This window comes from Plecotus auritus (assembly GCF_963455305.1).
Source record: "Plecotus auritus genome assembly, chromosome: 2".
Classification (NCBI taxonomy): Eukaryota; Metazoa; Chordata; class Mammalia; order Chiroptera; family Vespertilionidae; genus Plecotus; species Plecotus auritus.
The window spans coordinates 100,843,291-100,858,623 of record NC_137771.1 but is presented as its reverse complement, the minus strand read 5'-3'; the positions used below and the strand labels follow the sequence as shown (position 1 = coordinate 100,858,623).

The 15,333-nt window shown below is 49.4% G+C and overlaps 1 protein-coding gene across 3 annotated transcripts in view; it reads left to right on the top strand.

Annotated features, from left to right (window-relative positions):
* Window positions 1–13,003, top strand: part of DUSP22 (dual specificity phosphatase 22) — a 63,281-nt gene extending 50,278 nt beyond the window's left edge. Inside the window, exons 5-8 of one of the 3 annotated variants that reach the window (XM_080654070.1) lie at window positions 7,199–7,273; window positions 9,264–9,435; window positions 9,893–9,965; window positions 11,732–13,003. In XM_080654070.1, the coding sequence (XP_080510196.1) occupies window positions 7,199–7,273; window positions 9,264–9,435; window positions 9,893–9,965; window positions 11,732–11,778 (367 nt within the window). In that variant the 3' untranslated portion in view covers window positions 11,779–13,003. Of the gene's footprint in view, window positions 1–7,198; window positions 7,274–9,263; window positions 9,436–9,892; window positions 11,037–11,712 lie in introns of those variants that run through there. The other 2 variants (XM_080654069.1, XM_080654068.1) reach the window with 2 other exon arrangements.
* Window positions 13,004–15,333: the final 2,330 nt, after the last annotated feature.

Sequence of the window (15,333 nt, the reverse complement as noted above, 5' to 3'; positions counted from 1 at the left end):
ACTTTGAAAGTGAATAGTTAGATGTATAGCAGCTTATTTTGTTCATTCTTATTTTAATGTTTATTAAGTTGGCATTTTATATGTAGACATCATCTACATTAATAAAAGAGAAACATGCAAATTGACCATCCCTCTGCTACACCCACCAGCCAATCAGGAGTGAGTATGCAACCCTAACCCAACAAAGATGGCAGCGGCCATGGAGCTGGAGTGAGCAGGAGGCTTGGGTTGCCCCTGGCAATGGAGGAAGCCAAGCTTCCCGCCCGCCCTGGCCTCCGCTCAAGGAAGGGCTGGGGGCCTAGGTCTCTGGGGGGCATGGCCAGCCTGAAAACGGCCCTCAGCCCCTTACCCAGGCTGGCCACACCCCCATGGAGTGAGGGTCCCCACTGGGGGGTATGGCCAGCCTGAAAACAGCCCTCACCTCCTCACCAAGGCTGGCCACGCCCCCATGGAATGAGGGTCCCTGCTGGGGGGCTTGACCAGCCTGCAAGCAGCCATAAGCCCCTCACCCAGGCTGGCCAGGCACCCCAGTGGGGACCCCCAGCCTGAAGGGGGTGTGGCCAGCCTGAAAACGGCCCTCAGCCCCTCACCCAGGCTGGCCATACCCCCATGGGGTGAGGGTCCCCGCTGGGGGGGATGGCCAGCCTGCAAACAGCCATCAGCCCCTCACCCAGGCTGGCCAGGCACCCCAGCGGGAACCCTCACCCTGAAGGGGGTGTGGCCAGCTTAAAAACAGCCCTCAGCCCCTTACCCAGGCTGGCCATGTTCCCCCAGTAGGGACCCTCACCCCATGGGGGCGAGGGCAGCCTGCAAACCACCACAGGCCCCTCGCCCAGACTGCCCCATGCCCCAAGGGAACCCCCACCCTTATCTGGAACACCCTTCAGGGCAAACCAGCCAGCCCCCACCCATGCACCAGATCTCTACCTATACTAATAAAAGGGCAATATGCTAATTAGACTGGGAGACCTTCCAGGAGACCTTTTGGATGTTCTTCTGGACAAAGCCATGGTGGCGGGGCCGAGGTATAGGTGGTTAGAGGCCAAGAGGGGAGGGTAGTTGTGGGTGATCAGGCCAGGATGGGATGGCAGTTGTGGGTGATCAGGCCGGTGGGGGGTGCCATTGGGGGTGATCAGGCTGGTGAGGCGGGGGCAGTTGGGGGCAAGCAGACCAGCAGGGGGGCCAGTTGGGGGCAATCAGGCCGTCAGTGGGGGTCAGTTGGGGGTGATCAGGCCAGCAGGGAGGCAGTTAGGGGTGATCTGGCTAGCAGGGGGGCAGTTGGGGGTGAGCAGGCTGGCAGGCAGAGTGGTTAGGGGCATTCAGGCAGGTAGGCAGGTGAGCGGTTAGGAGCCAGCAATCCCAGATTGCGAGAGGGATGTCTGACTGCTGGCTTAAGCCCGATTCCTATAAACCGGCGGTAGGACATCCTTCGAGGGGTTCCAGATTGGAGAGGGTGCAGACCGGGCTGAGGGACACCCTCCTCCCCCCGTGCACGAATTTTGTGCATCGGGTCACTAGTTAAGGGAATAATTCTTATTTTTCATCTTCTCCTTTGGTCAAATGCAGGGAGCTTGGTCTGTGCTGGGTAGTCAGCAGCATTGTCTCATTACCATAAAGCCTTCATGACGTCCCAGGGTTGAGGAATCAAACAGATCTCTAAACTGCTTGAGGTTCTCCTGAGGAGAAGAGGCATTAAAGTATAGAGAGTTGATATTTAAAAATTCAATAAAACTTTCTTGCCTCATTCTACCTCCCTGTCTTTTTGTGTATTTTTATTTAGTGTAGCTGATGTCCTCTGTACTCTCTCCTTATTTACATTTTTCTTTATTTTCATTATTTAAAAAACAATTTTGCAAGATAAGAGCTAAGTGGCCCTTGGTGGCCCTTGCAAACAGATGCATACAAACATGAGAACTTTCACACACGGCTCCTAAGGACTTTGCAGTCTATAGGAAAGAGAAATACATGGAAAGTGTGTATTGCATTTTTCATAAGGCTTTAACTTGAACTATTTTTTAGTCTTAGACTATGCCTTCCTAGTGTTTTTAGTATTGAACTATTCTTTGTGAAATTATTTTGTATTAGATGGTAAAGAGGTTTTTTGTTTTTTTCTTGGGTCTTTTGGTTTTTTTAGATTGCTTTTATCTGCCCAGCCGGTGTGGCTCAATTGGTTGAGTGTCAACCTAAGAACCAGGAGATCATGGTTCGATTCCCCACCAGGGCACATGCCCAGGTTGCAGGCTCAATCCCCAGTGTGGGGCATGGAGGAGGCAAATGATCAATGATTCTCTTTCATTATTAATGTTTCTATCTCTCTCTCCCTCTCCCTTCCTCTATGAAATCAGTAAGAATATATTTAAAAACAATAATAATATAAAAATAAAATAACCTTATCTGCCAGAACGAAAAGTAAGGTACAACCAACCTGATTAAACAATGGGCACAAGATCTGAATAGACATCTTTCCAAAGAGGACATACAAATGGCCAAAAGACATATGAAAAGACTAGAGGCTCAGTGCCTGAATTTGGGTGGGGTCCAGCCAGGGGGAGGGGCTGCGGGCAGTTGGTGGGCCGGCCCCTGGTCAAACTCCTAGTCAAAGTTCCAGTAGAGGGAACAATTTGCATATTAGCCTTTTATTATATAGGATATTCAACATTGCTAATTATTAGGGAAATGCAAATCAAAACCACAAAGAATAGCTATTAGCAAAAATAAATTAAATAAGAAATGCTGGGGAGGTTGTGGAGGAAAGGGAACCCTTGTACACTATTGGTGGAATTGTACATTGGTACAACCATTATGGAAAACAGTATAGAGGTTCCTAAAAAAATTAAGACTAGAACTACCTTATGGCCCAGCAATTCTACTTCTGGGTATTTGTCCAAAGAATATGAAAACACTAATTTGAAAAGATATATATGTACCCCTATGTTTATTGCAACATTATTTGTAATAGCCAAGATACGGAAGCAACCCAAGTGTCCATCAGTAAATGAGTGGATAAAGAAAATGTGGCATTTATACACAATGGAATATGACTCAGCCTTAAAAAAGAATGAAATCTTGTCATCTGCAACAACATGACTGGACCTAGAGGGTATTGTGCTGAGTGAAATAAGTCAGACAGAAAGACAAATACCACATGAGTTGGAATCTAGAAAACAAACATATAAACAAAATGAACAAATAAACAAAAATCTAAAACTAACTCATAGATACAGAGAACAGATCTGTGGTTACCAATTGGGAATAGGTGAAAGGGATAAAGGAGATCAATTATATGGTCATGGATGGTATCTAGACTATTTGGGAGTGATCACTTTGTAGTGCATACAGATGTCAAATTGTAATGTACAGCTGAAACATATAATAAAAATAATTTTGAAAGGAAAGAAAAATATGGTATATACATTGCCCCATTTTTTTTTTTTAAATGTTGACAGTACAGGAAATATAGAAGTTGGGGAATCGCTGATATAAATGTGAATTGGCTTTATGTGTTTATGCTATGCAGTGATAGAAAAGTACTGCCAGTGCCTTTGTGGGTGCAGAATGTTCCTTGCTGCTGCTTCTGGTGGGGGTGAGAGCTTCACGGCCTGTGCCCCAGAGGGAGGGCCCAGACAGGGCCTGGGGGGCCTGGACTGACGTTTGCTCACCCTCCAGAGCTGGGGCCAGATAGAACACTTCTCCCATTTGCTATGGTTTTTTAAAGCATTCCTTTTTGAGGAAAAATAATCTAAGGGTGCACACACATGTTCATACTCTGTTGAGGGGAAGGAGAAGCTCCCTGGCTCTTGTGTCTTTGCTGTCTGTACGGCTGCTGTGAGTAAGCCCAGCTGCCATCAAGGTGCGGGGCCATCTCTGGGCTTCAGCTCACGCAGGCAGAGTCCTCACAGGACAGGACTCCTCATGCCCACAGGGGCATCACAGCGACCAAGACTTGTAGTCTTGGAGTACGAAGATGAACACCATATGGTGTGGCTTGGCTAGACCCACTCACCATCCTTTCTGGGAGCTCTCTGGAGGTCAGGAAAGCATGGCTGGCCCCGGTTCTGGTCTCTGGTTGGAGAAGGAGGGGTTGGGGATGTGCTGGTCCACAAGGAGGCCAGCACAGACTGAGGAGGAAGAAGAGGAAGGGCACCTGGGCAATACAGCTGTGGGGCTGTTTGCTGAGCCCCATGAAGGGTATCTCGGCTGAAGTGCCCTTTGCCTGCCCAGTGGGTTCCCTCTGGGTGATCACCAGCAGCAGCAGCATTATTGGGTGAGTGTAGAATATGTGGCACAGGTGTTCCCTCTGGGTGTCGACAGCGGGCATTATTGGAACACGTGCAGGCCGTGCTTTGCTTCTGAGTCAGCGGGCTGGCTTGCTTAGTGCAGAATGTCTCCCAAGTTCTTTGTGTGGAAGCAAATACACAATGAGGAGCAGGAATAGGGAACCTGTGTTTATGGAAGCAGCTTGTGGTGCGATGTTGCCTCAGGCTATGCTTCTGCTTCAGTCAGAGGGTGGAGCAATATCAGGACCAGACTCCTGGGTATTTCCCACTGTGGAGGAGGGCGTTTAATGGCCAGGGCTTGGGCTTATGTCATTAGCTTCCCTGGAAATAACCCCCCACTCCCTACACACCAAAGCAGTAGTGAGCACGCCTGCCTCCTGGCTTTTCTTGGAAAAGGCATTTCTAGGAATGCCTGCTTGGCTTGGCCTCGTGCCTAAAGTGTCATGAGTCAAGTTTCCTGGCAGGGCTCTGAGCAGGCACTTTGTTGGCATCGTTGCGCCCCCTGGGCCAGGCGCCCTGGGCTCTGCAGGGTGCACAGGAGCCCTCATAGGCTCCTCTGCACTTGCACTGGATGCAGTCAGAGTTGGAGGAGTAAGGGTCTGGTGGGGGCAGAGTGAGGGCCCGTCCTCAGCCCCTCAGTTCCTTTACACACTGTCTCTAGGCCCTGGCAAGCTTGGATTTGCACTCCTGACCACACCCATACCCCCACCTCTTATTCTGAGATGTGACAAGGCTGCTCTTGAACCCAGGTACACTCCACAGTGCTTAAGACCTAGGTTCCATTGTGCACATAGTTTGGGACGTGCAAGTATAAAAACCGGATATAATAAGGTGTTCCCACTCTGAAGTTTCAGCAAAAGGATTCGTGTGTCACCTTTGCAAGATCTTGATGATTGCCACAGCACCAACCCTGTCCCCAGACAGCAAGGTCTGCCTGCCTGGTGGAGCACTGTTAACTCCTGTGTCACTGGATGCTTTTGCAGTGCTCCCAGGCAGTCTGTGGTTTATGCACTAAGGCAGTTGTCATTTATTCCTAGGTGTGCTCTTCTCTTTCTGGTTGCTTTCTTCTTCCCTGCTATCTTATCCCCCATGCAGCTCTCCTACAAAGGACAGGCCGGACTACAGGCTGTGGCCTGGAGGCTTCTCCAGATCCCCTAGATGTCCGTCCCAGTGTGGCTGGCCTGGTGACAAAGGCGTGCACACTCCAGCTGCACCCTTGAGCACTAGCCTCCAGTCAGGGGTGGGCCTGGCTTCTGGGCTGGCTGTCCAGCTCGGATCTACAGTCAGACCCACCTACCCCAGTCCTGTCTCCCCTGTGCAGTGGCCTCCAGAGGAGGACAGGGCACACTGTAAACCACGAAGCCGATTGCAGACAGCAGCCTATAGCCACTCCTAAGCCAGGAGAGTTGGCTCCATGTGTTTAAAACTGTTGAATTAGTTGCTGATATCAGGAAGATTGTATTTGGCTGTAGGTAACAGAATATCTGATTGACAGTGCTTTAAGTTATAAAGACATTTACTTACTTAACTCCCTGACCCAGAAGTCTGAAAATGGGTGCTACCAGGCCTGGGCAGCAACACCTTGATGTCCCCCTATCCATCCTGCTACCCTTCCACTTGGAGGCCTGTCACCTGTGGTCCCAGGCATCTGATACAGTTCTAGGCAGGGTGCTCACTTCCAGTGCCCTGGCAGGAAGCCTGGGGTAGAGATAGCTTTCCTTTCATCAGGAGGAAAACTTTCCCAGAAGTCTCCACCATAAGCTTTCCCTTCACTTCTCAGGCCAGAACTGAAGAGAAGAGGGGATTCTGAAGACGGGGCTCGCTGCTGCCCCAGTAAAGTCATTGCAGCTGAACATGCTCTGCCACCTGCAGAGTCGGAGGGTTTCGCTGCATGCTCCCCATTGTTGGGTTTGCTTGAGAAATGGGAGAGTGAGCACTGAGCCCTCACCAGCCTGCAGCGCCTGGCCTTCGGGCTGGTTTCCTCCTGGTCTTCTCACCCCATGCTTACACCCCTCCACGCAGTTCCACGGCTCCACACCCCGCTCTGAGGACTCTCAGCACTAACACTCAGATGTCAGGATTCCATCAGGAAACTTTCCTTGCCCGCTTTATACCAAGCCAGTCTTTGAGAGTAGAGTTGCAATGCCCTGAGTCACTTTGAAGATGTATGCCTGTCCCAGAGCAGCTAGGCACCTGCACTTAACACGACAGAACTTATCTGCAGTCAGTGCCTGTGGCGATCATCACGCCACACCTGGATTTCCCCTTCTGACTAGATACATGGCAGCAAAGCTGAGGGTCAGAAGTAAGGGTCGTGGCTTATCATCCTAGAGAACTTTAGAGTCCATGGAGCATGTTGGCATGTAAAACATTATTCCCACTTACAGAAGAGGTTAAGCGGAGCCAAGGGGCTTTCCTGAGGCCACGCAGCCACTAAGCTGCTGAGTGGGTAGGCGTTGGAGCTACAGTTGTCATTTCCACACAGCTCTTCTGTCTCACAGATGGGACAGGAGGAGGCCAGTGTGGAAGACTTACTGGTTATTCAGTGTCAGAAGTAAACGAGCTTATTGGACTTAGGGAGCCTGCATAACGTGGGCATCTTCCTCACCAAAGTGGCTGTGGGGTTGCCGGTGTACTGCCGAGCATCATGGGGCCAGACTGACCGTGGGGCTGGGCAGAAGCCACCCACCATGACCACCAGTCAGTGGCAGTAGAGAAATTCCAAGCAGCCCAGATGTGAGCAGCCCCCAGGCCTCAGCTCCCTAGGTCTCAGGGCGTGTGATGGGCGCTGACACTCAGGCAGCTCTGCCTGACAGTGTGGCCAGGAAGCTGTACGGCTGAGACCTTCTAACAAACCTCAGGTGGACTTTTCACCATGTGTTGAGTAGATGAATGTCACTTCTCTCTTTTTCTCCCCTCAGGACAAGACATTTCAAAGAAAGTATTAAATTCATTCACGAGTGCCGGCTCCGGGGAGAGGGCTGTCTTGTCCACTGGTATGTATGCCTCTTGCCTGATAGCCGTTCAGCTTGGTCGATCCTCAGGGCTTCCCTGTGTGCAGTTAATGATTTCATCTCCTAATGGTTTTTTTCCTCCCTCAAAACCCTAAAACTTAGGATTTTCATCTTCACAGGTAGGACTTCTGTAGCGACTATCAAGCCCTTGGAGAGCAGAGCCTTTGTGGCCAACCTCTGCCATTCCATCAGAGCAGCCTCCATGGAGGGCACAGACTGTAGGCTCGTTCCTGAGCCCTCAGGGTCTTTCAGAGTACAGTTCCTTCCACAGAGCTGTGATTGTGTGTGTGGTGCGTAGCACTGCGTCACTGTAGCACCAGAGTGGCAGCTCCCTCTCCATCTAGGTTGGGGCTTTGTGCGTGTTTGGCTTTGAAAGGATCTGAATAGACTGAGAATTAAGCAGTTACATACAACTGTGTCCCTGGATTCGGCTGTACTCTGGGTGTGGATGTAGGTACACGTATGGATACATGCATGTATATACGCACCGCAGAGGAAGGGACTGGGACAGGTGGAGCTGAAGGACAGCACACGGAGCCTGGCACAGTGTGAGCTTTTCCAGAGTGTCGGCTCTCACTTTATTCTCTCATTCTTCTGTCTTCGTCTGGCAGCATCACTAACCTGTGTGGGAGCCAGCAGCCAGCGTCTGGAGCCATGCTCCGTGTCAGAGTGCAGGCTGAGTACCTGCCTCTCTGCCTTGAATGAGGCACGATGTTGGCCAGCAGCTTGAGTCCCTGTTGCAGTGAAGCTTTCTGGAAATACACAGTGGTGCCACTGGGTGTGCCACTGCCGAAGTGGGAGGCAGCCCTGGTGGTAGAGGGGGTCCAGTGCACAGTGTCCACAGGGGTCATTCATGAGACTGTCATTTGTTCTAAGGGCCAGGAACTCGTCATGGGGGAGCAGGAACATAGATAGTTTGATTGCTTAAAAAGGGTGTTCTTCAGTTTTATAAAGTTCTTGAAATAGTGTGCTTATTTATTTTACTTTCAAAAAGAGTAAGATATGTTATAAATACAAATGGTGGGTTTTGTAGCATTGTTTGCATTCATTAAAGCACTTTGGGGCCATAGCTGGTTTGGCTCAGTGGATAAAGCATCAGCCTGCGGTCTGAAGGGTCCCAGGTTCGATTCTGGTCAAGGGCACATGCCTGGGTTGCCGGCTTGATCCCCTGTAGTGGGTGTGCAGGAGGCAGCTGATCAATGATTCTCTCTCATCATTGATGTTTCTATCTCTCCCTCCCTCTCCCTTCCTCTCTGAAATCAATAAAAATTGTGTGTGAGTGTGTGTGCGCATGCACGCGCGCATATATCACTTTAAGGAGTGCAGTTGGAGCCATTTAAAGGGCAGTTTTGAACTCCTGGACTCTAGGGTTCCAGGTTGCAGCTCAAGAGGATGTATTTTTTAAAAGCTTTCGTCATTTCTGAGATAAAGCCTAAGGGAAGAGACATCACATCAAAGTGGTTTATTAGTATTATTACTGTATTGTTAATATTATTTATATTTAACTATCTGTAGGTCTCATAGTCTAGGAATTTGTATTTCATACAGCTGTGCAAATCTGAATATAGGCTTTTCTCAAAATGAGAAATGTGCTAAACTTCCCCATCAGAAACCGTTACTAGAACACTCCAAGTCTGACGCAGCACAGCCTTTCCTTGACCACCTTACTTTGCATATGCATTTACAATAGGTCCCCTCCTCAGCCTGCTAGAGACACGTAACCCTTACTGCCCACAGAGCATACACCATGGCTGAATTTCAGAGCACGTGTGTGTATGCTCTCAGGTCCTCTGCCTGGTTGTGTCCCTGGTTGAGGGATTTCCATGTAGCATATTGGCTTGCTGTCCACTCTTAGTCCAAGGCAGGAAGACTCTAAAATCGGGTCCATAGAGTCCTTGCTCTAAATGGATCAGAAGGTAGACTGCAGACCCTAAACCTTCCTTGCCCACGGGCCGTTCTCTTGGCCCCACAGCCTGGCCGGTGTCTCCAGGAGTGTGACTCTGGTGATCGCGTACATCATGACCGTCACTGACTTTGGCTGGGAAGATGCCCTGCACACTGTGCGTGCAGGCAGGTCCTGTGCCAACCCCAACCTGGGCTTCCAGAGACAGCTCCAGGAATTTGAGAAGCATGAAGTCCATGAGGTAACTGTGCTCCGGGGACTCGGGAGGTACGCAGCAGAACCTGGGAAGGTGCCTGTCTTTCCACACACTCCTGGAAGGATGGAGACTGAAGTTGGAGAGGCCCACAGAAGACATCTGGTCCAAGGACACCTCACCTGCACCCCACACGAAGTCCTCCCTGGTCCCTTGTTCACCAGCTGCCGCCACAGTATATCACCCTTTACTGTCTTCCTGGGGCCCTGTGTGCTTCATTTCTCTCCCTGGGGGTCCAGTGCCGTTTTCTAGGTTTGGCTGATGTTCATGTCCTCAAGCCAAAACCTTGAAGAAGCAGTGATTTCTCTTCTTTGACACTGCCTGGCCAACCACAAAGCTGTGACTGCCCATGCCCATGTATTTCCCAGTTTATATGTAACATGTAAAAGTCTTCCATGCATGCCAGTGTGTGTGTGACGTTTGCTTTTCTTTTCAACTTCTTCAGTACCGGCAATGGCTGAAGGAGGAGTATGGAGAGAGCCCTTTGAGGGACGCAGAAGAAGCCAGGAACATTCTGGGTAAATATAAAGAGCAGGGGCGCACGGAGGCCCCACCTGGCGCCTGGAGAGAGAGCAGCTTTCAGGCCCTGCCTCCTCTGGCCTACAGCAACTACCCTACAGAGACCTAACACTGCAACCTGGTGCCTGCCTTTCCGCCAGGCGCCCTGGTGTGCTGGGTGCCACCTCGCCTCGGAGGACAGGAGGGGAGGGTGGCGAAGAAGGTGGATCCAGGCTCCTAACCAGGACCTCCCCGGCCCTGCCTCAGGCCCTTCCACTCTGTCTTCCCAAAACTTGTGCACTGTCTGGAGACTGCTTGCTGCCCACACTGTCACTTGCCTCTGTGAGGGTCAGTGTGCGTGTGTGTGTGTGTCTGTGTCTGCATGTGTGAGTGTGTGAACAGTGTCGAGCACTCTCAGTCCACACTGCCAGCTGCTACCACCCCCTTTCCTTTTGTCCAGTGCTCCAAGTGAGGGCTTTCCTGTCAGCACCTGCAGTGCTGCGCAGCCAGAAGCAGTCCTTGTCTGTGAGCACGCACTGAGAACTCGGGGCAGTGGCTGAAGGCAGCCGCCCCCAGAGCGCAGGTGGCCATGCAGGGCAGCAGGTGGCCAGACTCCCTCTGATATGGCTTCAGGGGCCTTGGAAGGTGGTGGCGGTCAGTGTTCTGACCATTGCCTAGACTTACTGGCAGTGCCCCAGGCCTGGACTTCCTGCTGCCTCAAGTCAGGTCCCCTCACAGCCCATCATGTCCTCAGGTTCTGCGTGGTATTTGTTCTCTCTGGCACCCACTGCATTTTAGTTTCATGGGGAGCACTACCAATTCAGCCAAAGCTGTGTGCTCAGAATGCCCTGCCTTTCTCTTCCCCTCCAGCTTCACTCTCTCCCAACCACTTGCTGTCTCCCTTTGCAAGGGGCTCTTCCAAAGGCTTGCTCGCACCTTTAGGTATTGGGAAGAAAGAACATTTATTAGGCATTGTAGCAGTTTGCATTTAAAAATACATTTTTAAATGTGCACTTATTGAGCACCTTTGTGTATGCTGTGGATTTGATCTTTGATCTCAGCTACCTCATTAAATGTTTTTTGAAAAGGTGTTTTTCGTGGTTCCAATCAACTCTGCCTCGTAGTTGAAGATGTTTGGTCGTGATTGTTTTTCTGAAGCCAAAGGGAAAAGCATCAGTGTCACTGAGCTATTTAAAGTTTCTGATTTGGGCTCCAGTAATGCTTTCTGGTGGATAAAATTCCACATTCAGGCCACAGCCAGCGGGCAGCAGAGCACCTACAGCTGCAGCGTGGGCCAGCAGGCATGCTGGCGTGCTGCAAATGTTTCTGTGCCCCAGCCTTTGTACCAGCTCCAATGCTTCAGCGCGCAGAGCCATGGAATGGAAACCCATCCCTGGCTTCTCCCTAACGAGGTGCTGCACTCTCTTTCTCTGATGCTGCCATACAAGGAGCCTGAGTAAGAGGTTTTCCGCGCTTTAGAGGGTGTGTCGCAGGTGAGCTCTTGGGGGATCAGGACAGTGATATCTCCCAACTCTACAGGTGTACAAGCCACAGGTATTCAATAAGAAACGTGGCCATGGACTTCCCACATACAAATGAAACAGTTTGCCTATGAAGTACATTTTCCCTTAAACCAAAAAGAAATGTAAATATGTTAACTAGAAAGTATTGAAGATATCAGATTGAATGCTTAAACATATGTACACTTATGAGCTTCAAAATATATTCCTATAGGTCTTGAAATGTTGTCTTACTATTTGTTGCCAGCGCTATTCTTTCTCCACAGCCACACCGGGCGTTCTGAAGTACTGGGCCTTTCTCAGAAGACTGTAACGCACCAGAAGTCGAAAATGCTGCAGAGCCACCGAGTTTAGTCTGGTGCTGCCAAAAAGAAAACCTAGAGTTTAAGTGTCCAGAACTGTTTTGTGAACTTGTCTATTTGTTGTTTTAAACGGAGTACCTGTGTAATCGTGTTGTTACATGTTGAGCACAGAGGACACTCTTTAGCGAGAGGACATGTTTTTGCCTTAATTCCAGCGCTGCGGCGATGCCTTTGACCACAATCTCGGTGCCTGGACAGCAGTCTTGGCAGTCCTGCTGCCATCCTGACTGTAGCCTCTGGTCACGTGCTTCAGTCTCCCAGCTGGCATATCTCTCTTGGTGTGTCTTACCCATGGTTTGTGTTCTCCATGGTGACATTTACCAACAGTTACACACTTTTGTTAATAAAAGGTAGTGTAGCCACATTTAACTTTGTGTTCAGAGCATCCTTCCTTAGCTAAGGCATGGGCGGTGCGAGTTCCTGCCTGGGAGGGCCATGAAGCAGGTTTGGAGCCTGCTCCTCCAGCACAGATGCTGATTTTATTTTAGAGGCTATTTTTCACTGGGGGAAGTGCAGCAGGCACTAGGAAATGTGAACTAATTTCTCCATGGGAGTAAAGTCAGTCATCCATGAAAGCAAGAAGTTCAGAAACGGGAGCTGTGTGTTGCTGCAATTTAAGTTGACTTCCTACATTGTCCTTGTTTAAATTCAGTTGGGGGGTGGGGGATGCTGGGGTTTAACTTTTTACTTCAAGTACAGGTTTGGCTTGAACTGCAGGCAGGTGTGCATGGGCCCCAGACTACCGGCTTGCCATATGTTCCAAGTTACTGCTTCCAGTGCCTGGAAGCTCCTGGGCATGCCAAGAGCTGTGTTGGGCTATTTTGGTAGCAGCCCCTGATGGGTGAGATGACATGACATTGATTAGTTTGTGGCTTAAATGTTTATTCTGACTCAGCAGGCTTGCCTAGGTGTGGCACAAGTACCTCTAAGACCTCCCAGGTGTCAAACGTCTGTTAAAATAGTATTGACACCCTAACCAGTTTGACTCAGTGGCTAGAGAGTCGGCCTGCGAACTGAAGGGTCCTGAGTTCCATTCTGGTCAAGAGCACATGCCTGGGTTGCTGGCTCGATCCCCAGTAGGGGGCGTGCAGGGGGCAGCCAATCAATGATTCTCTCTCATCATTGATGTTTCTATCTCCCTCTCCCTTCCTCTATGAAATCAATAAAAACATATTTAAAAAAATTTTTAAAGATAATCTTGACTATGCTTAGATGTTAGAGGCAGAGGCCTCTTCTCTGCCCTGGTCAGGCCCAGTGTTTAGGTCACACTTAAGATGGGGGAGCAGTGGACTCCTGCTGCCCCAGGGCCTTGGTTTGTGAAACAAGATGGTTGTGACCCGGGCAAGTTTTCATAGGCTATTTTTTCTGTCACTTACTTTTGCACAGATCCTTTCTAGCCTGAAATTCAGAACTATAACCTACAGTGAAGGTGACTTAACTGGGTCACCTGCTCTAATCTCCACTCCATCCAGGTATCTGCTCATTCACTCCACTCACCTCCACTCTATTCACGTTTCTGCTCACTCCACTCACCTCCACTCTATTCAGGTTTCTGCTCATGTACTCCACTCACATCCACTCATTCAGGTTTCTGCTCACTTCACTCACCTCCACTCCATCCAGGTATTTGCTCATTCACTCCATTCAGGTTTCTGCTCACTCACCTCCACTCCATTCGGTATCTGTTGATAAACCCTCTCTGCCCAACGTGATTCTTTGACCTAAATCATGTTTTTCAGAGTAACTTAATTAACCTTGAGTGTCCTCACAGTCCTCAACAGCATTTTTGCTTTTCCATGAGGGTGGTTTTCCCCTAGTGGCTTCTTTAATGTATTGGGTTCTGGTTCTTTTTGGTTTTCATCTCAACAGGGATCCCCACTTTCAGCATCTGGAACTGCTCACATCACTCAGGCAGAGACAGCTTATGAATGCTAGTGAGAGCCTATGAAATCTAGTGACAGTCTATAAATTCTAGTTATTGTGTGTGTGTACGCACACAGCTGTGTTTTATTGTTTTGAGTTGTGTTTTAGAGAAATTTTTAACCTTCAGGGGGTCCTGTCTGCAACATCAAGGGGCGTGTAGAGCTCAGGTACCTGGGCACCCATGGAAAAGGCAGAGCTTGTGTTGCACAACACGAGTTGGTCACAAAGGCTGCTCTGCAAACCCGCCTCTCACCATAGAAATGGGGAACACACTGTCAAGCCCTGTGATCCACTAGACGGCTCCTCCCATCCTGACTCTGAGTTATTAATAATTTTATTAAGAATGTGCTTTCAACATGCTGTATTTATACATGTACTTAACAAGAAACCACCAAGACTTCAGAGGGAAGTTCCTCTTCCCTTTCCTTTTATTGCCGGAGAAAGGGAGAAACTGAGAAAAAAAGAAAAACTGCCTTTGACTTGTTGTGGGAGGCTTGAGCACCTCCATCCCTTCTTGGGATCTAGCAGGGGCTCCTCGGCCCAGGCTCGGGGAGTCATGTATCACCCTGGCTGTGTTTCATTATGCATAGCTATCTTGACACTTCACTCTCGTTTCCCTACTCCCGCTAAAAACCTGTGACTATAATAACAGAGCATAATTATTTCAGCTATTATCAAAATTAGTGTTCTGTTTTGCACCTTAGGCTTAACCACCTGAGTATCTGACTAAAGGTTGCAAGTGTGCCCTGTCTATCAGGAGAGAATTACCAGTGCATGTTTGAACATCTGCGAATGGGGTTTATTTTGGCTGCAGACCTCTATGCAAACTGTTGATCATAAAGAGTTAGTAGTTCCTGAAGCTTCTTGTTCAGGTCATTAGAGTTGGTGCCAAAAGAGCTATTTTAACAGGTGACTGAAAGTACTCAGCCGTTCAGTATTCTAATTGAGTGTGGTGTGGAGTTTATTTAGAGGTAGAAGAAATTTTTTGTGTGGGATTTTTGTACAAAGGCCTGTTTAAGAAAACGAGGTGGGAGTTCGGGAAGGTGTTGGATTTTTTGAGCTAACAGTCCCTTCTAGGAATAATGTAGATTGAGATAGCTTTTGGAAACAATGCTGATCACACCATTTGCTCATTTGCTCAGCTTGACCCAAGGAGATTACATCAGCTTACAGTGGCCTCCCACTTAGCTGCTCAGTCCTCCAGGACACACACGTACCCAGCAGCATGCACGAATGGAGCATCACAACCAGCATGGTGTTGGCCCCTCTTCCCTTGAGGTCTACGTATGTCCATTGTCTTCCCCTTAGCCTCATGCACCCATCCCCAGAAGTGGCCAGAAACGGCACAAACAGGAACCGTACTTTCTGGTGAGCAGGTTTGCCTTTTGCTGCTCGGCTCTGGGTTTCCCCAAGGCCCTGGTGGGGAACCTTTTTGGAAAATAAAAATCAAAAAGACCTCTACATTTGCACTAAAGAAATGTCACCTTCTGCTTTGCAAAGGGTGTGCCCTTCGCAACGAGAGGCCCAAGTGGCACAGAACTTCCTCAGAACAGGAGTCCCTAGAGAGGCCTGTCATGTGCAGG